General features: G+C 46.1%; 2 protein-coding genes across 2 annotated transcripts in view; both read left to right on the forward strand.

Moving 5' to 3' along the window:
- Positions 1-3,023, forward strand: part of LOC309404226 (tau-tubulin kinase 1-like) — a gene marked incomplete at its 3' end in the record, with an annotated part of 19,153 nt that extends 16,130 nt beyond the window's left edge. Inside the window, exon 6 of the mRNA XM_081998614.1 lies at positions 2,934-3,023. Within this exon, the coding sequence (XP_081854740.1) occupies positions 2,934-3,023 (90 nt within the window). The remainder of the gene's footprint in view (positions 1-2,933) is intronic.
- A 446-nt stretch (positions 3,024-3,469) lies between these two features.
- Positions 3,470-21,029, forward strand: SLC22A7 (solute carrier family 22 member 7; the record flags this gene model as incomplete). Its single annotated transcript, XM_081998615.1, is given in 15 exon segments — positions 3,470-3,723; positions 3,729-3,869; positions 5,758-5,861; positions 9,922-10,079; positions 11,497-11,591; positions 11,595-11,665; positions 14,012-14,019; positions 14,022-14,116; positions 18,183-18,292; positions 18,380-18,539; positions 18,543-18,594; positions 19,091-19,199; positions 20,596-20,802; positions 20,959-20,974; positions 20,976-21,029. Coding segments are annotated over 15 exon segments (1,611 nt in total). The 5' UTR covers positions 3,470-3,492.
- Positions 21,030-21,976: the final 947 nt, after the last annotated feature.

A 21,976-nucleotide genomic window follows, 5' to 3' on the forward strand; every position in this document is an offset into this window, starting at 1 on the left:
TGACTTTGGCCAACTTTGTATGACCTCACTGTCCAAACAGCCTTTGCAAATAATAGAAAAAATGGACACTCCCCATGTGTGGCACACCTCCCTCCTGCCGGCACCTCAGCCTGCGATGAGCTGCAGTTAGGTGGGGATACCTCTGCTCTCAGAGAGCAAGGTTAGTCCAGCTCATTGGCTCTGATGGACGCGTATTTCGTGGCAGTCAGGCATAACTTGGAGGGAAGGGAGGATTTCAGGATCTGCAGCATAGGAGAAAAATACCATTTAAGCACCAACCTGCAACAACCGATCAGATCTCCAGCTCCAGCAGCTGAGATACCCATGGGGTGTCTCTGATTGCTAAAGGAGCAAATCAGCTCCCCCACTACTTTCACCATCCAGCCTATTACAGCTCCACACAAGGTGTTATGAAATTACTGCTGGAAAGGGGAAAGTCAGCACATTAGTGACTGAGTCATTTAACAATCTTCTCTTTCAATGAGTAGTTGGCATCCCAACGAGGAGAAGAAAGAAAGATTACAGAACAAAATTGTACACATGTCAAGTAAAAAGTAAACTCTTCTTTACAGCTTTATACATGAAAGCAGCAGCAGAGGAGTCCCCCTGCTCTCACCGCTGCTGGGCAAGTCCAAGCTGTTTGAGTCAGGTCCTGCATCTAATTAACCAAGTGGTAGGACATACTCAGTCTTTTGTGTGCATGGTGGTCATTAACTAAATCTGGTGACTGGTTAAATGAATATGTTTGGGTTAGAGAAATACAGCAATCCAGTGACGTACATTTGAAGCAATTGCAGTATGAACAGCAGAGCCACAGGATTTGCAGAACAATGACCTGTAACCTCAATTCTGATGGGGAGGCTGGAGCTGCTTTGCAGTTTAAATGTGCAACAGCATATCAATGAGACTTTCTATTCCTTGCTCTTAGAAAACCAGTAGTGAAGAAAAACAATTTGTCCTGTAGTTCAACTTCAGCTTAAACTGTAACCCTGGAGGCATTGTCAGCTGTCCCTGCTTCACCCCTGTACGCTTGTCCCAGGATGGGCACTGAAATGGTTCATAGCCAAGACTGGGGCAGCGCATTAGTTAAACAAGGACAGACAGAAACATTTCTGAAAAGAGCAAAGATCTTAGTTCACGGCATGTTGTCCTTTGCCTTGTATGTGTGAACCCGTGATGTTATCCTGCTCAGTGTTCTTTACACCCTTGCAGCATTTAATATCTGGGTGACACTCAGCCTGGTCATTCAGCCACAGCAGGAGGCACTATGAAAAGCGTCTTCAGACTTCCTCATCTCTACCCACTGCTCTACAGCCCTTTCTCAGCAGCCCTTTGCTGCAGTGACTGGGGCAGGCAGTCACCGGCCGAGGCTGTGCAGACAAGGCAGCTCTCGGCAGCACTTGCGCTTTATCTGTGCTCAGCCTCCAGACACACCGGCATCCCAACACCGAACGTCAACGCTTTCTAGGTGGATGGTCAAACCAGAGCTGCTTTAAAGCAGAGCATGTCTCAGGATAACAGCTTGGAGAAAGGTTTGGGAGGACGCATCAGCATCCAACAGCACTCAGGACTGCAGGGTTGGTGGAGGAGGAGGATGCAGACTGTGAGGAGAGAGGTACAGAGTGTGAAGATGCAGCAGGAGGTAACCTACAGCAAGCTCTCAGTAACCGTGCCACTCCACGTGCACCCTGCAAAGGGGTTGTAGCCTTTGAAGGGGCAACGGGGTGCTGCCCCTGCACTGCTCCCTGAACCTGTCAGGACATGACCATCCGGGACGTGTTATGCCCAGGGGCTGCCCCATGGGTCCAGCCTGTGCAGAGCACTCACTGCAAGGGAAATGCGCCCATGTCTTGTACTCAGATGTGACCAGGGTGTTTGAGGGACTTGCAGGAAAGGGTCCTGCAGGCTTTCCAGACAGTGTCAGAGTCGGGCTCCTTCTCCCATTGCTCCCAGTTTAACTGCCCCAATCTCCTCCCTTTTTCCTAAGCTTGCTCAGTTGTGGGGCAGGGATTTGTGTCTATCTTGTCTTGAAGTGCCAGTCAGCCCCTATCCAGGTCTCTGCTGGCCATGGAAGAGGTTGTACACCTCCTGGAAATTTTGGCAGGCCTGTGGTACCTGAAACTACCACTTCTGGATTTTTTTGTTTCTGGCTCATCGACTAGGACTCTTTGAACTCTTTTGGTTGTGTGAACCAAACGGTGCCAGCTCTGATGCCACGTCTTCCCAGTTGCTGCATTTTCCAGGCATTGTTTCTCTTCAAAAATTTCAGCAATTTCTCTGCTCCCTGTCACCCTAGGGTCAAAGCTTTTGCCGAGCAACTGTGTGATATACAACTGTGTGTTATACAACTTTGATGACCAGGCACCTTTCAGCTTCTCAGATGCACTGTTCTTCTGCAGTGGCTGCAGCTGAATAAAGGGCTGGCTTCCTTGGTTAAGAGCATTAGAAGAGTAGAAATACACATTAATGTCCCACTTCTTCCAGGAAACTGCTGCCTGAAGCAGGCAGTGGAAGAACCATGGTGCAAGACCCATGCAGTGGTGGCAGCAGGACCTGTGGCCCTGTCAGGGGCTGCACACTCCCTGCTTTGTCTGTTGCATTGGTCCCCAGAGCACACCAGCACGTGGCTGTGACTTCGCAGGAGTGTGTCATGTCCCCCCGTATGGCAGGCGCAGCCTTTCTGTGTGCCAGCACTGCAGCTCTCACCGCTTCCTTGCACGCGTCCTGGGAAAGCACTTTCCCAGGCAGAGAAAAGGACTTTGTGGGGAAACATTTTCACTTTTACCATCCTTTTGGAGGATATTGGTGAGCAGGTGGCCCTCATCTGCAGCCCACCCCAGAGTGCTCACCTCCCTGTTTGGATCCATCCAGAGACTCATCTCTCTCCTCCTCTGGGCACACTCTCACCCTCTCCCATACTCCCTGCTCCCTAGGGACTCCATGACTTGACACAAGCCGTACCAAAAAACACTTGGCTGACGCGCAGCAACCAGGCTTTGGTGCCCCTGGGCATCCTTGCATAGTGGGTCACCCCTGCTCTCCTGGGGGTCTGTTTTATAGTCCAGCTGGGCTGGCTGGTGATCAGCCCACACTAGACAGAGTTTGTTGCAGTGCCTGGGAGGTTGCATGATACCCCACACCAGAACTGACAGCGCTTTCACAGCACTCTTCCCACAGCCTCCTTTCCTAATGTGGATCTCCCTCTCAAAAACAGCAACAGGAGGAAATACTCTCAAAAGAGAAGGTGCCTTGTGCTGGGTCCACTTGAAATGGGTGTGTTGTGTGCACACAGGATAATTTCTTTGGCTCTACCCCAAATGGAGAGTTTCACTGTGACTTTTGACAACCTTTCAGTAAGGTCTCAAAGTCCGACAAAGTGGCTGTATGAAAAGCCATGGGAAGTTGAGCTCCAAGGACAGAGACCACTTTTCAGGCTCATGTTGCTGCTCCTTGGTACATAGCTGCTCTGAATGAGTGAACTCCACAGAAAAGATGAAATTTGAGGATCTCTTGCTGGAAATTGGGGGCTTTGGCAGATGCCAGCTTTTGATTTTGTTTATTTTCTGTCTCCCAAGAATCAACCTTCCCATGCATTTCTTGCTGCACAATTTTCTTGCTGCTACCCCCTCTCATCGCTGTGCAACTCCACACCAAGAGGCATTTGTGAACCTCACCATGGAGGAAGTTCTGCTCATCAGCATCCCTCGGGAGCCTGATGGCACTTTCAGTCCTGTGAGATGTTCACGCAGCCTCAGTTTCACCTGCTGCTCAATTCTTCTCTGCAACCAGAAAACAACTCCATCATCCAGCACTGCCAGCACGGATGGGTGTGTGACCACTCGCAGTTCACCTCCACCATCTCCACTCAGGTAACACCTGGCCTGTGATCTAGCTGAAAATGAAATTAGCTCACTGTTTTGAGGAGCAAATGGAGAGGTGTTCACTGGGTGCACAGAACCAGAGGGGAACCTTTGCATTTTAACTAGTGGAAATTACTTCTTTAGAGAAGATTTCCTGGAATGGGGAAGCTCTCTGAAGCTCAGAGTTAGAAGCCAACATTTATTATTATTACTATGAGCATCTGGCTCTAGATTGATAGTTAGAAGACAACATTTCTTGTTATAAGCACCTTAATTTCTCCAGGTGATTGAGAGATCGGGGTGGGGGGCGGGGGAAGACACACATACAGGATTTTCTCTGCTTGGGACACACGGCATTTGCACAGGGTTACACCCTGTCAGGACCTCATATGAGCCCATGACTTTCTTGATTTTCCAAACACTTTGTAACTTGTATTCTGTTCACTGCCCCTCCTCACTAATATCCAGCTTCCCCTTCTTCTCCCCAAGATCATGCTACTTCTCTTCTCTTAACCACCAGCGTCCCTTTCTGTCAAGCCCAATGTGCTCTCCAAGGGCCTCCCGCTGAGATGCAGCATGCTGGCCAGCCATAACCTTGAGTCTGCCCAAGGTGCCTGCCCATCAAACATTAACCACGTGCCTTCTGAAATGCTTTGCTAAGGTGGGCAGTGATACCTCTGGGTGTTAATGCTTTACCTGCAGGCTGTAATTTGCCTTGCCTGAAAAGCAGCCCAAATCACTGGAGGTCTTACAGAAGGGTGTAATTTGGTCAGACAAAAGGGGCATGGCTGGGTTGGAAATGATAGTGCTGTCTCAGTGACTGCAGGGCCAAGTCTTAACCTAGAGCTGATGCCTCCTCCCCACCACCCAACCACCCCTGGTTTTTACAGGCACGGAGGTGAGGGTCAGATGTGCACCAAGTCTGTACCCGATTTCTGCGCTGTTTCAGGGAGAAAGGTGTAAAGAACCCGCGAGGGAAAAGGCAGGGGAGGTGCTCTGCAGCATGGATGCTGAGCATGCAACCTCGTGATGCTGCACCCACAGTGCTGTGGCCTCGTGGCATGTTCAAAGGGCCAGGGCTTTCCCTGGAGTCTTTTGCTCTTGCAGCTAGAAACATTGCTCGAGGTCTGGCTGGCTTTGTGAGAGAGGCTTCAAGGTTGGGTTGATGATTAAGTTTTGCCAAGTTTGTACATATTGAAAATTAACTCTGCAGCTTGGCCACAGCATTCTGTAAAGATTGGTGACATTAGCACCTCCAGGAAAGTAAAATGATGCTTATTAACTTAATTAGGAACAACGTCTAGACCAACAGCTCAGCAAGAAATCAGTAAGCTAGCATCAAGAGCAAGTATTTGGTCTGACTTCCCCTCTGCCCTCACTCCTCCCTGCACAGACAACTTCAAACTCGTCAGGGCAACAGTACCTGGATATCAACACGACGTTCCCTAATGAAGGTTGAGGCACATCTTACAGAGCACTGCAGTGTGGCTCCCTGCAAATGGCCATCTCACCAGGGCAGTCCCAGGAGCAGACAGAGGCAGCTGGGGGAGATGTGCACCCGGGCAGCTTGACAGCAGCTATCGCAGAGGTCAGAGGAGGAAAAAGGGGAACTCTCCATGATGAGTGGTACCCAGCAAGCTTTCTGACGCCCAACAAGTGTCCACAGAGAGGCTGTCACGGTGGGGATAGATAACTGGGAGGCCTCTGAGTTTTGTAAGATGCAACTTTACATTTTTCTGGCACTGTCCTATGTGCAGTTTAGTGCAGGATTCTACCCTTCGATCAGATTTGGCCGATATAAATTGATAGACACGATGACTGACCACTGGAGGGAAAGCGTGTGAAAAGGCAACAGAGACTGAACTGGGAACCAAGTGCCATTTTGGCCTTGTGTCAGTGGGACCTCGTGTGTGAACAGCACAGACTGAACCAGGCGACTGCAACCTTCTTCTTCATTGGCGTTACAGTGGGGGCCGTGGTATTTGGATACCTTCCAGACAGGTTTGTCCCCTTTCAGGCTGTTCCTCCAGGGCTTCAGTCTCATGACAAGAACTTCACAAACCTGTGACCTGCAAACGGCAATCAGAGGGGCAGAGAAAGGAGGAAAACACAATCATAAAGGGAGAATCCAGCCTCTCACATGAAAATGGGATTAAAGTCATACTGGGAAGCAATACAGGGGCTAAATGCTCCACGGATCAGCCAGTTAGCAGCCCACCAGAGAATCACAGAATCACAGAATCACAGAATCACTAGGTTGGAAAGGACCTTCAAGATCATCAGGTCCAACCATTAATCCAGCGCCACCATGTTCCCTAAACCATGTCCTGAAGCGCCACATCCACACGTTTTTTGAACACTTCCAGAGATGGCGACTCCGCCACCTCCCTGGGCAGCCTGTTCCAATGCCTGACCACTTTCTCAGTGAAGAAATTTTTCCTAATATCCAATCTAAGCCTCCCCTGGCGCAACTTGAGGCCATTTCCTCTTGTCCTATTGCTGGTTACTTGGGAGAAGAGGCCAACACCCTCGTCGCCACAACCCCCTTTCAGGTAGTTGTAGAGAGCGATAAGGTCTCCCCTCAGCCTCCTCTTCTTCAGACTAAACAACCCCAGTTCCCTCAGCCTCTCCTCATAAGACTTGTGCTCCAGCCCCCTCACCAGCTTCGTTGCCCTTCTCTGGACACACTCCAGCACCTCAACATCCTTCTTGTAGTGAGGGGCCCAAAACTGAACACAGGATTCAAGGTGCGGCCTCACCAGTGCCGAGTACAGGGGCACAATCACTTCCCTACTCCTGCTGGCCACACTATTCCTGATACAGGCCAGGACGCTGTTGGCCTTCTTGGCCACCTGGGCCCACTGCCGGCTCATGTTCAGCCAGCTGTCAACCAGCACCCCCAGGTCCCTTTCCGCCGGGCTGCTCTCTAGCCACTCCTCCCCAAGCTTGAGGAAGAGCTGAGGCAATGAGGAAAACAGGACCAAATCTGCTCTCACTGGTTAAATCTTAGAACGTGATAATGTAAACCTGAAAAAACTCTGAGTAATAATCTGTACCAGGCAAACTAGTAGAAACTAATCTGAAAGATTGAGTCAGTGGCCACATGGGTGGATATGACATACATACTAGTGGAGAATGAGCAGGGTTTTTGCAAAAGATTCATGCCTTACAAACATAGTGGATTTCTCTGAATGTGCTAACAGGCATGTGAACGGGGAAGATGATACCATCTGCATGGATTTCAAGAAGTTTCCTTACCAAAGGCTCCCAAAGAAACTGAGCTAGGATAAGAAGGAAGGTCTCTGCATGACTAAATAATTTATTAAAAGCCTGAAAAGAGAGGGGAAATTTAAGTGTTCAGTTGTGACAATGGAGCTAGACCTGTGGGGACCTGTGCTTGGATTTGTGTGGTTTTTAGCACATTTATATATTACCTGGAAAAGGAGCGAGTAGGGAGGTGATGCTGAGTGACCAGGCTGGTAGAGATGAGATCTGAGTGTGGAGAACTGTAGAAGGAGCTTGAAGAGCTCTGTGACTGGATGGGAGCATGAGCAGACAAAATTTCAGGGTAGATTAATCTAAAATAAAGAGAGAAACAATGCTAACTTCTCATTTAAAATTGAGGCCTCTGAGTTCACCATAGGTGCTCAGGAGCAAGACTTTGGGGTTACAACAGACAGCTCTAGGCAAACATTCATTCAGAAACGAGTAGTGGCTAGGGAAGCAAATGGAAAATTAAAAATCATTAGGAAAGGAATATAAAATTAAAGAGAATATCACTATGCAGTAACATGTAAATGCGGGGTGGCCCCCCATCTTGAATACTGTGTGCAGTTCTGATTTCTCTTCACCCTCCTTCCCCATCTCAAAAGGGTACAGAAGAAATGGAGAAAATGCAGAGAAGCTAACAAAAAAGACCAAGTTATGGCTTGACTTCCAATTAGCCAGACCAGGACCCTTCGGTCTGCTAAAGTGGCAGCTAACGAGGGTTTGACAGCCAGCTGTGCCCTTGTGAGCAGCCTGGAGCGGAGTGGACTCTGCACTGCCCGCCTGGGCTACATGGCCACCGGGCCCACAGGTCACGTCAGGAAAGGCTTGTAGCCCACGTAATCACAGTGGGGGCAGTGCATCCAGTAAATTGGGAGTAAATTTGGCAGATCTGTTAAACCTCAGGTGTCATGCCCCCCCATCTCCTCTAAAACCTCTTTAAAAGCTGACATCCCATTAGCAACCTTCCATTTCTCTAACAGAGAAGTCCCGTTTCTTTGTGCTAAAAGTAATGCAGAGATTTCATCTCTAGTGCTCCAGGGTGAAAACCATCTGGTCCTGGCCTTTTGCTACAGTTCAGGTTGGTTTTGGTCCAAGCCTCTACAGACATCTGGATTTCAGAACATCTCTACTGACAAATTTTACCCTGGTAAACCCTCCAGCAACCTTCACTGTGAACATATATATGCAAAAAAAATATATATTGTTTCTGCTCTTTTCCAAACACTCCTTTTGTACCTTGTCCTTGTACTGAATTGGCTATATGATGCTTTGGCAGACTTCCTCATTGGGATATTTATGAAAATGGCTTTTTTATTACTTTTTATGCTTGTGCAGTTTGCTCCTTTTGTTATATTTTCTACGTTGAATTCCTACGTCTCCCTTTGAGGACAATTTTAACAGCATTATTTCTATCAGCCCCCCTGTAGCCTGCAGTTCAATCCTGCCAGCTCACCTCTGGTTTCCCTAGCAGGTGGCATTCATTTGCTGAGAGAGTCTAGTAATGGGTCCATAAATAGCTGCCTTGTGCCCTGCAGGAAATCTTATCGGTTTATACCCTTCTTACTGTATTTTCAAGAAAAATTTTCATTTAAAAAATGTATCTTCTTTCTCAGGCAGTTACCCCATTGGAAACTGGCTCCAGCTCTGGTGTGTTTCTGGGTGTTCGTTGCTCCGACCCAGGGGCATTGCAATGACTTTTGCAAACTGACTCTGCTTGAATTTCAAAGCAGAACAAGCAAACTGCCTGGGCCCAAGACACAAGTTGTTTTTTCTCCAGTAGATTCATTAACTAGCTGCTGCATAAAGTCATTTATGATCATTTTTAGGAATGTTATTGTGGCATTATGTCCCGGCACATGACTTTTTCCCCTGGAGCAATAGTTCTTGCCACCATCCTTCTTAGGTGTTCACTAAGAGAGCCCTAATGCCATAATCAGACCAGGATTTCAGTCCCTATACACTAAATATTACCTGTTGACAGAGTTAATTTACTACTCCAGTTTGAACCTAAGCTTTTGTGACATGCATAGCTGATGTTCCTCAGAAGACTGGTGCCTTGCACCCCATTTTGATTTTTAGATTGTCATAGGTTGTGTAGAAAGACATACACACATATTTCTCTCTCTGTGTATTTGTGTGTATGTGATTTTCTGTGTTGCTCTACATGCTGCACACAGGACCCTGCACCAGGGTAAGAAGGTCCTACAACTTCCAAAACCCTTGGGGAACGACCTCCTAGCAGTTTCCTCATAGACACCTTAGGATTTCAGGGCTATTTGCACATGTGGACTGACAATTGGATCTCTTTTAGTTTCCTTTGGGATCTTCGTTTTCCTTCCAAGGATCAGGGTGAACGTGTTATGGCTCGCTTTCCTCCTCAAGAGCGGTGGCTGGTCCTGAGTGAGCCACGGGAGGAGGACATGCTGAGCCAGGCATGCGACAGCCATTGGAGGCAGCAGGGTGTGCCAGCAGCATGGGATTCCAAGCTGACACCACTGCTTTTGATGTTGGTGTTGAACGGGGGAGCCTGATATGTCATTTTGATCAGTGCTGCTCTTTCCACTAGAGAGCCTCGTGCCCAAGGCTTGCTGGCCCTCTCAATGGGATTGCACCACTCTGGCACCGGCTATATCCAGAGCCGTTTCCTCCTCTCTGGGGCGTTGCATCTTGAGCTTTTTGCACAGCAGGCAATATTTTCATTTTCCTTCTCGAGTGTCTGGTTTGCCCCATTTCAAACCCTACTCCTGGGTCACATTTCCAGCCGCTGTAACCCAGCCTGTGCCCGCGGCAGGCTTGGATGGAAAGCCATGCTCCTACTGTCGCTTGTGTGCTCTGTCGTATTTGGGATGCCGAGTGCCGCGTCCCTCCCCTACAGCATGCTGGTCATCACGCGGACCCTCACCGGTGTGGCCCTGAGCGGCGTCTCCCGTACTGTATTGCCTTGGGTAAGTACGTGGGGGTCTGTGGGTGCCTGGTTGCACAGGGGGACTTCTGGCAGGCAGTGGGTATGTCGGGGCTTGTCTACCAGAGAGGGCAGAGCCAGTAGGAACAGGAGTTTGGAAATCGTTATGTGTGCAATTTCACTACAGGCACCCAAAAGAACATCTCTCTTGGGAAGATCCAAGAATTACAATTTTCTGTTAGTCTAATTAATGCTTTAACAGTGTACTCAAAATATAACCACCACTTATCAGTACTTCTGTTGCAACATTAACACTTGCGATCCACGCTACCCAGTTCCTGTTAAGGATCATCAGTAGTACAATAAATGCCGTAGCCCAAAGCATCTGCCCCTTTCCTCTGATATGAGTTCTCACCCTTCAAACGCACTGTTAAGACAATTCATCAGCATTGCTGTGTCCTCAGCAGGAGGAGGATGGTGTGTCATTCGCAGGGTGTTTCTACCTCCCTCGTCTTGAGTTTGCTCACAGTTTTCTTAAGTTCCCAATCTGTATTTTTAGAAAGAGGCAGGGGGAAGAACCACCAAAAAAAATCATACAGAACTAAGCAAAAATGAAGCTGAAGAATTTAAGTAATTACATACTAAAAACAAGCTCCAAACTTCAGGGTAGCCAACAGAGCACTGGATGATTTTGTAGATATGGTTGGGATGTACTGGGCAAGACTCACTGTACCCAAGAGCAAGTTACAGGTGCAGCAAAAAAACTTTCAGATACAGCCAAAATTAAGCTAAAATGGCTTCAATGGTGGAAAAGTCCACAAAAGACCTAAACTAATCCCAAGGCCTGCTATGTTTTTTTATTGTTATAAAGGTTGATGCTTGCAAAGCAAAGTAGAGCTTTGGCCGGATATTTCTGGTTGTTAGAGGTTGTAGCAAGATGTCCAGATCTTTGGAGGAAAACTGGCTTTTAGTTCATACACACAAACAAGGAGATCACCATCTGTTCTGGCTTTATATATGCGTTAGTATCTACTTCAGGTAGATTCCACATGAATGACAACTCATGTTAATATATTTCTTTTATCTGGAATAATGAGTGGGCAGAAAAATGGAAAACTGTGCAGGCAAGACGATTAGGGAAAAAAACTATCTGTTTGATGAAGATGACCATTTAAATGATATTGAATGGGATAAAAAAAGGTATCTCCTAAGGTGTTTTTAGCACTGTTTCTTACTATATGTCCAGTATTTCTTCTTCTAAGGCTTTGTTTTAGTTGCTTACAGCTTTGCAAGAGGTTAAGCATAGTGGATGAACGTTTTAAATGTGACACATGGCCAAACAGTGGAACTCTCCTGGAGGAGAAGACCAGGGTGTTACCTCACTTTGCCCTTGTTAAATAGTCCTGCAGACCCCTTCCTGGAGAAGTCCTGTGTGTCCAGCTGAACGCTGCCTCCCTCTTGCAGGGATGGAGTGGGTGGACATACAGCACCGCACCTTCTCCAGGATCCTGACTAGCATCTTCTGGAGCATCGGGAACATGCTGCTGGCCATGGTAGCATAATTGGTGCAGGAATGGCATGGGCTGTTAGTAGCTGTAACAGGACCTTGTCTTCAGAGCACTGTCTGCCTGTGGTGAGTGCAGCAACCTGCAGCCGGACAGCCAGTGGGGATGGGAGTGGGCTGATTTGCCTCCTCTGCTCTGTGAGCATGGTAAATGCTGCAGCGCTGATCCCAGGATTGGCTCCAGCAACCCAAAGAGGAGTAGGACGCATCTGTGTCAAGCACTCAGATTGCCCAGGCGTGGTAGCTCATGAAAACTGGAGTGGCCTGGGTTTCATCTCTCCTCACCTCCGACAAGGTCAGGAGACAAGGTCGTACCATGGCTTTGGGGACAACGAGGAGGCAGGGCTGGGGCTGTGAGGGACAGGTTGCAGCACAAAGGAGCAGGATTTTATGCTGCAAGCATGGCTCAGAACAAGCAAAGAGATCCCAACAAGGAAGGGAGGGCCAGGCCAGATCCCTGGCTTGAATCCCTGGTAGACTCAAGATAAATAATTTATCCATCCTCCGTCCCTCACCTCACTGAGGAGGATACCTCTGGAACCAGTTTTTCCATATGAGCCAATGACATCTGCAGGCTAGGTCAGGTGCGTTTATCTCTGCACTTTCCATGGCCTTTCTCAGCTGTGTATCCATCCTGATGGGTCAAATACATCCCCTTTCTATGGACTATTTCCCTCCTGTAGCCTTATTTAAGAAATACCTGACACCTCTTAAGCCTTAAAAGGGGAGATGGTTCTTTTAATCAAAGAAACTCATTTTCCTCCTCCTTTTTTTCATATAGTAACACAGACTAGAATACAGGGTCAATTCACTGATACTGTGACTGTAATGTGAAGTGTATTGGATACAACTTACTTATTCGATAATCCACAACAGTCCTTTGAATAAGCAGCTCCATTTCCTGGCTGGACAAAAGTCCCGAGTTGAAATAAGCAAGCAGGTATTCCCACACCTGCCCCACTGAAAACATTCAGAAATGGGGGTCTGGGTCTCCTCCATCTTAGAGTGGTTGTTTAGTTCCTCTTGGACATCGGTGTGGTGCTGGACCACACTGCAGAAATCCCAGACATGTCTCTCAGGGCAATGGGGAGCTCTAGCTGGAAACCATGCAGAGTAAGATCTGATGGTCAGACACATGGGCCCCAAAATTATATGCATAATGGCTGAGCAGAAAGAGTGATATCCAAATGCTAGTGCCTTTCAGCTGCCATCAAAGAGGCTTCTAGATACCATGGTTTGCTTGCTTACTATGTCTGTCCATCAGCATGAAGCAGTAAATAGCTGCACTGATCTAGCAGAAAAATCTCAAATAATACTTATGAAAAATGGGATATAAAATGATGCTGTTGTTAATCAATGGCTCAAAAAGATGTACTGCTCACTGGTGATGAGGGTTTTATGGAAAAGAGTATCATCTGATATTCCACTGATCAAGTCCAACACAACTAAAATATGTGTTCAGCTGACTTTTTTAGTTTGAATTGTTTTGCTCTTTCTCTAGGACAACCAGACATAAAAACTGAGTCCTGGGAAGTGCTGAAATTCACAGATATGTTTGGACCCACCCTTTCCATGATAACTGATTCTTTTTTCTCTTATGTTAATGCCTTTTATGGAGATTAGTTCTCCAACAAACTATAGTGTAGTCTGATGAAAATTCAGGGCCATGTAGCCATGAATTGCAACCAGATGCAAGATCAGAAAGAAGTCCAAGAACACAGGGTTGCAGATGGTAGTTTATGACAAGTGATGGATCTTTTGCTGGAACAGACAGAAAAACAAGAGTCACATAACTCCCACCCTACACAGGTCTGCTACGCAGACTTTTCAGAGTTGCTAATTAGCTCTACCGCAGTACAGCACTCCGTGTTGCTCAATGACTAGCATGGATACTTCACTGGGGGCTGCAGCTGCAATGATGTAGACCCCAGCTGACTGTCCTGTGCAGAAGACTGTGATTATTGTGAAAAACAAATAATTTTAGCAATTAACAAAGTAAGTATAGAGCCCACTAAATCCTTTCTACACAATATTTTTTTATATCCTACTGTTTCAAAGTTTAAAGAGTCACAAAAAGCACGAATCTGTAAATATAAACTCTCTGGTGCCAATTTTAATTTATAAGAGTTTGAAACTTCAACGAGCTCAGAAAATTCAAGCATTCATTAAAGACCACATGATAAAAATTTTGGCTAGGCATACTTCAATTAGCAGACTGTACTCCTTTAAGGGTAGAACAGCATGTATGTGTAAAAAGGGTGTCCCGTTACTCTTACCCTCATGCACCACAGTTGCTATTTTTAGCTGAGGTTGAAGTCTTCATAGAGAAGACTCCCTCTCTTTGGCCAGGGCCATGCATGTAGGGTGGAAAACATGGAGGGCCAACAAGAACACTGTCTTCTCCCCTTGCACCAGGTGGGTCCCAGGGTCATAGCCAATGGCAAAGTGAAACAAGCTCACAGGCATCTGCTTAGATGTGCAAGAATGAATGGAAAGAAAGACTTCGCTGTCTCACCAGAGGTGAGAAACTGAAGATCTATACATACATTCTTCCTCTCCCATTTTCTCTCTCTCTATTTTAATTCTGTTTGATACCTGAAGCAATGCTCAGCCTGCAGCATCACCTGTGGGGCACTGTGGTCCACAGGGTGCCATGTTCTATTTTTCTCTAGAAAGCCTTTCTGAAAGATAAAGCAGCAGCTCAGCTCCCATAAGGCCAGAAATCTCCTTCATTAGGTGGAGTGTCTTTCCATTCATTATTGCGATGACAAGAAGCCTCAGTGCACTGGACACTGGACTACATTCGCAGTGAGACAGAAGCATAGCCTGAAAAAATAAGGCAGAGGCATCACTCCCATAACAGAGAGGACAGTGTGCAGGTGTATGAGCAATTTGTGCAGCTTAGTGTTTGCCTTCCTGGGTGCCACAGTGTTTGCCAAGTGTTGGTACAGCACTAGCTGAAAGCAGTCACATATTAATAGCATGTAGTTAGCCTATTTTCTCTCATATTGCACTTGAGATACTGCATAACTGTAGTGTTACCCAAAAATGTAAAGGCTAGTTCACCTCAGACTGCATTTAGTGTACATGTGAAACTGGAAGACTGTCAGCCCTAGTGCCCCAGTGGTGAATGTGGATGTATAGAACATTTGGCATAATCAACTTCTTCCTCTGCCTAAAGCTCTGGTCTCAAGTCAGTCATGGCTCTGACAGCAGTTTTAAAGGAGTGTGGCAAGGGTGAGGTGTTGGGAAAAGTAGGCATGTACCCTCTGGTTTGGATCCATTTTTGCTTGATCCCAGAGGTATAAAGGATGGAACAAAGATGCTCAGCTACATGACTGAACAAATAAAGGGGAATGAGAACCCTAAAAAATAGCCATCTATTTTCAGCTCCAAAGCTCAAGGTATGAAGCTGATCTGGAGATCTTAATCTTGCGCTCAGTTCTATCTTAAAAATGTATTTTTGCATTCAGACTCACAAATGTTGAGACCTTGGTCCACGATGCTTACTTAAGGACACACTGGTGGCTCCAGGGGATGGTGATAAGCTCAAGTATGTCCCAGCTCTAGGGCCAGCCAGAAGCTGGTCTCTCCCTTTGGAGAGACACCAGAGCATAGTCAGTGCTCACAACAACCCTTCACAGCCAGGCTTGGATGGCTGCACATCTGTCACCTCTGACTAATTTGGTCCACATGATTTGTGTCAACCTTCTCAAGAGCAACAAAGCTCAGCTGTGAAATCCAGTGGGTACGGATGTTTGTCGTTCATTAAACATCAATCTCTCCTTTAATGTCCATTGGTTTTCCTCTTACCAAAAGACGAAGATAGGAAACGCCTGGCACCAGCACAGGAGCTTTGTGCTTTGCTGTCACCGTCCAGCTGCATCTCTGTGTGCACCCAGTGCTCCTGCATCCACACCACTGTCTTATCCTGGCCAGTATGTCAGGATTTTCTTAATATCTGTTGAAGAGGTGATTAGCCCTTTTGATTTACAACAGAAACATGTTGTTTAATCATGTGAAAAATTATTAATTTTCTGGTTGTGGCAGACTCTTCCTAGCCTTTAATCCAGCCAGCAGCTCTGGCTAAATATTTTAAAATAATAAGTTATAACATCTTTAATTCAGCTTTGGCTGATGACTCTGTATTTCACAGTGCAGGGTTTCACCAGGGAGGGCATGGGCTTGCACCCTCATACCATTCTTAGTGTTAGGGAATGTAGCTGGGGCTTCCCCTCTATCACAGCCTTGCACCAAGTCACACCAAACCGTGACCACTGGACCATGACCAAGAAAGGCTTGCAGTTGTGACACCTTGCTGGATTCATGAGGTGTATAGGCACATACTTGTTTTTTCTTGTCTATATCCAAACATGCAGGCAACACAGACTGCCTGATTCTAGTTTGCTTCATTGACTTGCCCATGCGTCAGTGTGTTTAGATGGCTTATTAAGGTAACCACTGATTTTCCTTAGTTCAGAAGACTGAACTTTGAAAGACGTATAATCTCCAGATAACTGCACAGCAAGCTACTGACGTACTCTCAGATTTAACAGCGTTGTCTTATAGAACTGATTAAGGAATTTCCCAGTGCAAAATTATTTCTTCAGTATGAAAAGCTTTGTCACTCATCCAAAAACTGCAAAGAATAGTATGCAATTAGAAATAAAATTTTAGCTCTTCCCTAGTGAAACATGCTGTTACTTATAGCTATCCTTTTCCCTTTCCTATCGCTTGCTTTCATTTTGTACAATTCTTTTAATCAGAGACCTCTTTGGGCTGGGATTTCTCTTTTATTAGATATTTCCACAAGTCCCCAGCACCCTTACCTGTTTAGCACCATCTTAATTGTAGGTGATGCTGTAGGCCTGCAGATTCCCTTGCCCTCCTCCTTCCCCAACCATCACTGAATTATGTGCATTTTAAGTTTTTTGTGGTTCTTGCTGTTCGGGCTCTCCCAGTTGTCCTTCCACATGCCAAGAAATCTGGCTGAAAATACATACTGGAAGATGTTTTCCATGTTAATATCTTATGATACCCATTTTAATAGCAAATCATGCAACTTAAAGAGAGGACAGACTGCCATCAGGGTAACTTGAATCCAATATTGAACTTCTCATCATTGCAGAAGTAGTCTGTTATCAGTGCTATGATTCATCCTATGCATTTGGATGAAAAGACTTATTATGTGTCGGTAAAACAAAAGTTTTTAAAAATAACTTACTTTTATAGGTAATTAACTGCAGTATTAACAAAAGTTACCAGATCCAGAGGTGGGTGTACCGAAATAGAAGGAAAACATGAATTCAACAAACCACAAGATAATGTGGGACAGGATCATCGAGGTGCTAAACCCTGTCTGGTTCAAAAAGTCCCTGAACGGCTGGAGGCAGTGACATTTCTAGGGGAATATTTCTACATGCTTGTCTGGCTCTTCCGTAGGCTCCACTGCAGGATGCTGTTGGAGACAAGGCACTGGAGAAGATGATCCTCTGGCCCAAGATGATGCAGGTCGTCTTCAGCCATCTAAGTTGTAGGTTCCCTATGTGGCTTTGTGGCTTGGATTAAGTATTTATGCAAAAGCTTTGGCCGAGGCTTTGCTTTCTCTGAAGAGGATATTGATTTGAGAATACATGTAACTAGTTAACCAGACTCTCTCCTCAAGGTTTCCTGTGATTCATAACCTCATCAATTTTAACTGTCCTACCCTGCGTTTGCTGATTATTTTTGGACATGATGAAGCAAGGCTGTTCTGAGAGAAATTCATCTCTCCAAGTGTTAGGTGTCCACATCATCACTGTCTGCAGTGTCCTTTACAGTCTGCAATCTAATGAATAGCTGATGGAGGCTAACACATAATTCTTCTGACTGCGGTTGTTTGCTCTAGGATAAAATTACTCCATCACTTCCACTGGAGATCCCCATTAACACAGTGAGCCTATGGCAACTAGCTTAGGTATAGTTGCATGGCAGACCTGTGGTTGTGTGAATCTCTTGCATCTCAGCCAGTGAGTAGAACTTAACAACTCTCCTGGTATTTACCCCTCAATCAATTGCTTAGAGACTTTGTGAAAATGCAGTCCCTTCTTCCTTATGGGCAGGGCTCACTTCTCAGTGCCTGACTTTTTTATATATTCTGTATTTATATAGTATAAATAATCACACTTTATATAAATGCACTCCTGAGACTAAAGCATACAGCTCACTGTTAGCTCTTGTCTGAGACTTGACACAATTGCAGGCAACCACATGGGGAAGAGGGTGGAACTGGCCAACACTGACTTTGCTAACACCATGATCTGCCATTTTTCTGCAACCCTTTCTGCCACATGGGGTATGTAAGTAAGAAGGAAGAAGGGGCCATGGGAAGAAAAAGAGGTCTAAAATGGTAGGTAATCTATAAAGTTGTAGGAAGACATGTCTCTGACAACATATGCCCAGAGAATTATTTTGCAATGGGAACATACGGAAAATCCAAGGTGGAGCTGGACCTGGGAAGGGCAAAGGCCCCAGCCTGTCTAGGGGTTCATGTCTGGATCCTAAAAGTACAGCAGCTGAGCTATTTCCTTCTTTCCACCTCTCCCAGGCCCTCAGAAGGATGGCAACAGACAAAAAGCCAGGAGGGAGTTACTTCTACATCAGCTTGTTCAGGACACCAGTCCTGCGGAAGATCTCCCTGTGTTATGGGGCTATGTGGTAAGCAGTGTCACTTCACACAGGGGATTTGTCATGCAGTTCCCCAGCTGGATTTCCCTAATCCCCATCTCCACACACTCCGTACAGGTTTGGTGTCGCCTTCTCTTATTACGGCATGAGCATGAACCTAACTGGCCTTGGGCTCAATGTGTATCTCTCCCAGTTTGTCTTTGGTGTCATTGAGATTCCAGCCAAGATGATCATGTACATGCTGGTGAATCGAGTTGGACAACAGCAGAGTCAGGCATGAGCACTCATCCTGACTAGACTGTGCCTAGGAGCCAATGTCATCATTCCCAAGCATGGGACACTCTTATGCTACATGCAGTACATGCTAAAGGGGAGGTTTCCATTCTGTGCAGTGCTAGAGGAGAACCACAGATCTTGTCCACAGGCAATTCTGTATAGAAGTGTCCTCCACCTAAAGAGCATCTGTGGTACAAGGTTACTAATGTGGGCTAGCCCTAATATCTGGTAGCAACAGATGGCCTCCAGTCACTGAGAAGTGGCTAGTAAGGGTCCAGTGATGGCAAAGTGAAATGCCTATCTTTATTATAGACATTGTCCAATGGGAAATGTCAGGATCTACTCTTTCATCAGTTCAGCTCCCACTTGGGCGAATAGTTACCAAGCTTAGTGATCCAGACTTTGGAGACAGCAGCTCCAGGGCTGTGAAGCTCCCTGTTTTGTCCAGAGGAGCACTGAACCTTCTTCCTTCTTGTACATGAGACCACAAGAAGCTTCTTCCTAGAGGCTGCTCTTTGGCTGTTGTCATAAATGTCTTTTCTTTCCTCCTAGCCTTCACCTCCTTGCGCCATGTAGTAGCCATTATGGGAAAAGGTTTCTCAGAAGCTGCATTCACTACCATCTTCTTGTACACCTCTGAACTCTATCCCACCGTACTGAGGTAAGAGATGCCATTAACCTGAGTGCACAACTAAAGCCTCGGTAGGATGTCAGCCTCAGGTCTTCAACATCAGCACAGCAGGATGTGCTGTTCACTAGAGTGCAGGACCGATGCCTTGCCTCTAGAAGTAGCAGGTACTAGGGATTATGCTTACTCATAAGAAAGGGGCAGAAAGCTACCCTTTTTTTACCTGGGTTATGTGTGGTTAAATTATGATGATAGGGAGATATATCGAAAGGTGAGGAGTATTCTGTGCGAGACTATTTTTGAATTCTATACGGTATCTGTGCTTAGCAAAATCTTAGTTCCCTGTGATAATCTGCCAATAGATCTTAAAAGGTCCAGAAGATAATAATTTGAAATACCAAGTTTTATAAGGGACACATACTACCACATGTTTGACAGTCTTCTGGACATCAGATGACATTAAAACAGGGATTAACTAGCCTTTCAGGAGGAAAAAGAGAGCTTATTTGAAATATCTGGGTAATGGTGACATAAAACCAAATCAGCATAGTTTGGGATATAGCTGAGACCAGTGGAGAAAATAACCTCACTGGTTTTTTTTGTGAAAGTCTGAAAAAACCTTACTTCACCTCTGTCCCTCCCTGCCCAGACCACCCTTCTCCGTCATTTAGTCCTTTAATGTTTACTGGTCTGTTGCATGTGGGAAATGATGGGGGGATGATATTTAAACCAAAGTGGGCACACTGATCTGCTACTTTTCTTCTCAGATTGGTTTGTACTTTTACATGCTCAAAGATATTGACAGATAAAGACAAAAATGTTGGTTCCTTCTGCAGTACTTACTCTGCATATGCACAAGCAGGTCCTGGGATCCTTGTTGTAAGTGTGAAATACCACCCATCCCCTGGAAACTAGTAAGTGGAATAGGTCCCAGGTCTTACTTTTGGCCTCCTCTCCAAGCTCTCCTGGGCTTATAGCTCCAGAAGGACCAAAGGTGCTCACAGGTGTTTCTAGTGCATGCCACCTGCCTAGAAGTACCTGGAGAAGCAGGGACTTAGGTTTGCTCTCAGCAGACAGGAGGACTTACTATGGGATGGGTAGAAAATGCACTCGGGGTTTTAGACATTTAAAGTGGAAACAACTTTAGAGCAGATATTTTTAGTGTGGAACTGCAGCTTCTTTCTCATAATAGACATAAATCTATTTCTCACAGCAGTTATGGTTGCTCTCTGGGAAATATTGTAGGAAGATACAAAGAAAAAAAAAAACCTGGCAGAGGAAAAACCTGAGGGGAAAAAAGTCTCAGCACTTATAGAATAATAGCAGAAAGAGGCAGAGGGTCAGCATTTTTTCCTAAGGTCTGATACGAAAAAAGTACCCATCTCTTTCTTGTGGTGCTCTGTACCACCACGGTGCCCTACCTTTCTAGGCAGAATGGGATGGGGTACACCTCCTTTGTGGCACACCTCGGTGGGGCTTTGGCCCCACTTGTGTTTCTGCTGGATGAGGTGTGGAGGTCTCTGCCCGAGGTGACGTACTGTGGTGTAGCAGTGTGCTGCGGCTCAGTGGCCTTCCTGCTCCCTGAGACACCCAACGTGCAGCTGCCTGAGGGCATCGAGGACATCCAGAAGGCACAGTGAGTCAGCTCCATCCTGCCCTGCACATGGAGTCTGCTGAGAGAGGCAGGGGACATCCCTCTCTGCCACCTGTAATTCCCCAGCTGTGGGTGGCAAGGGATGAAGGGACAGCTCGATGGGGATCAACAACCCAAACGTGCCTTCTTTTCTTCCAGAGTGAAAGAGCCACCATCAGTGCACCATCAGTGCTCCCAAGGGCATGCCCCTACAGTCTCTGCTGCAGTGAGGGACTCCGTGGGACAGGCACTATGTAGGACTGCAAAACTGATTCATGCTCTGACCTGTCAATAGAAAGGCCCTTACTGTCCACCTAGTTTCTCTCTGCAGAGAAGTGGGGCTGAAGACACTGGAGGAAGGAGGCAGATCATGAAACCAGCAGGAGGGAGCTAGCCCACTCTGTAGTATTGCCAGGAGCAAGAATGCAGAGATCTAACAGAGTGTGGAAATAAAGGCACCCTGTGTGAAGCTCTTTGGCCTTGTTGGACTAGCAGCACCTTTCAGATCACTGCAGAGTCTTCCAGAAACTACAATCCATTGGTTTCCATGCCACAAGAAATGCAATGCAGCAATAAAAAATACTGAATGTGAATTATACAAAACCAAATAATCTCACATAAATCTAACTGGATGGTGGATAAACTATAAACTGTATCTACAAATATTTCTTGAATTTGGAAATGATCTGGACATTTTTCACACCAAGGCTCCAAGTCAGCAAAAAGCACATGCAGGAATCTCACTGAGAATGGAACAACTGCAAGCATTTGTCTCACATACACAAAGAAGAAAAAAATCTTTTGCAGATTATTTAAATCCAGTGTGTATGCAATAAGTATCCTTCAAGCTAAAAAAACCCAAAGCCAACCACCTCGCTACAGGAATTTTTGCATGGAATATTGCATAATTCATTGTTGGACTTCATTCTGCTTACTGATCTAACACATTGATCTTAAATTTAAGGAATGCCTTTGGCTCTTGCACTTACTTCTGCGAACAAGACAGATGAGCCACCAAATTATCTATAAATTTGGAACTCTGACAAACAGCACTTTCCTAAACTGGGAAGAGGGAACAGCCTCAGCATCTGAGTCCCAGGTGCGCTTGGGCTGTGAGGCGTTTTAAGCTAAGCCAGGCACAGCCCTAGGTGGGTAACACAAACTTAGGGCCCATCTG

The sequence above is a fragment of the Phaethon aethereus genome (assembly GCF_964289735.1).
Source record: "Phaethon aethereus genome assembly, chromosome: 3".
NCBI lineage: Eukaryota > Metazoa > Chordata > Aves > Phaethontiformes > Phaethontidae > Phaethon > Phaethon aethereus.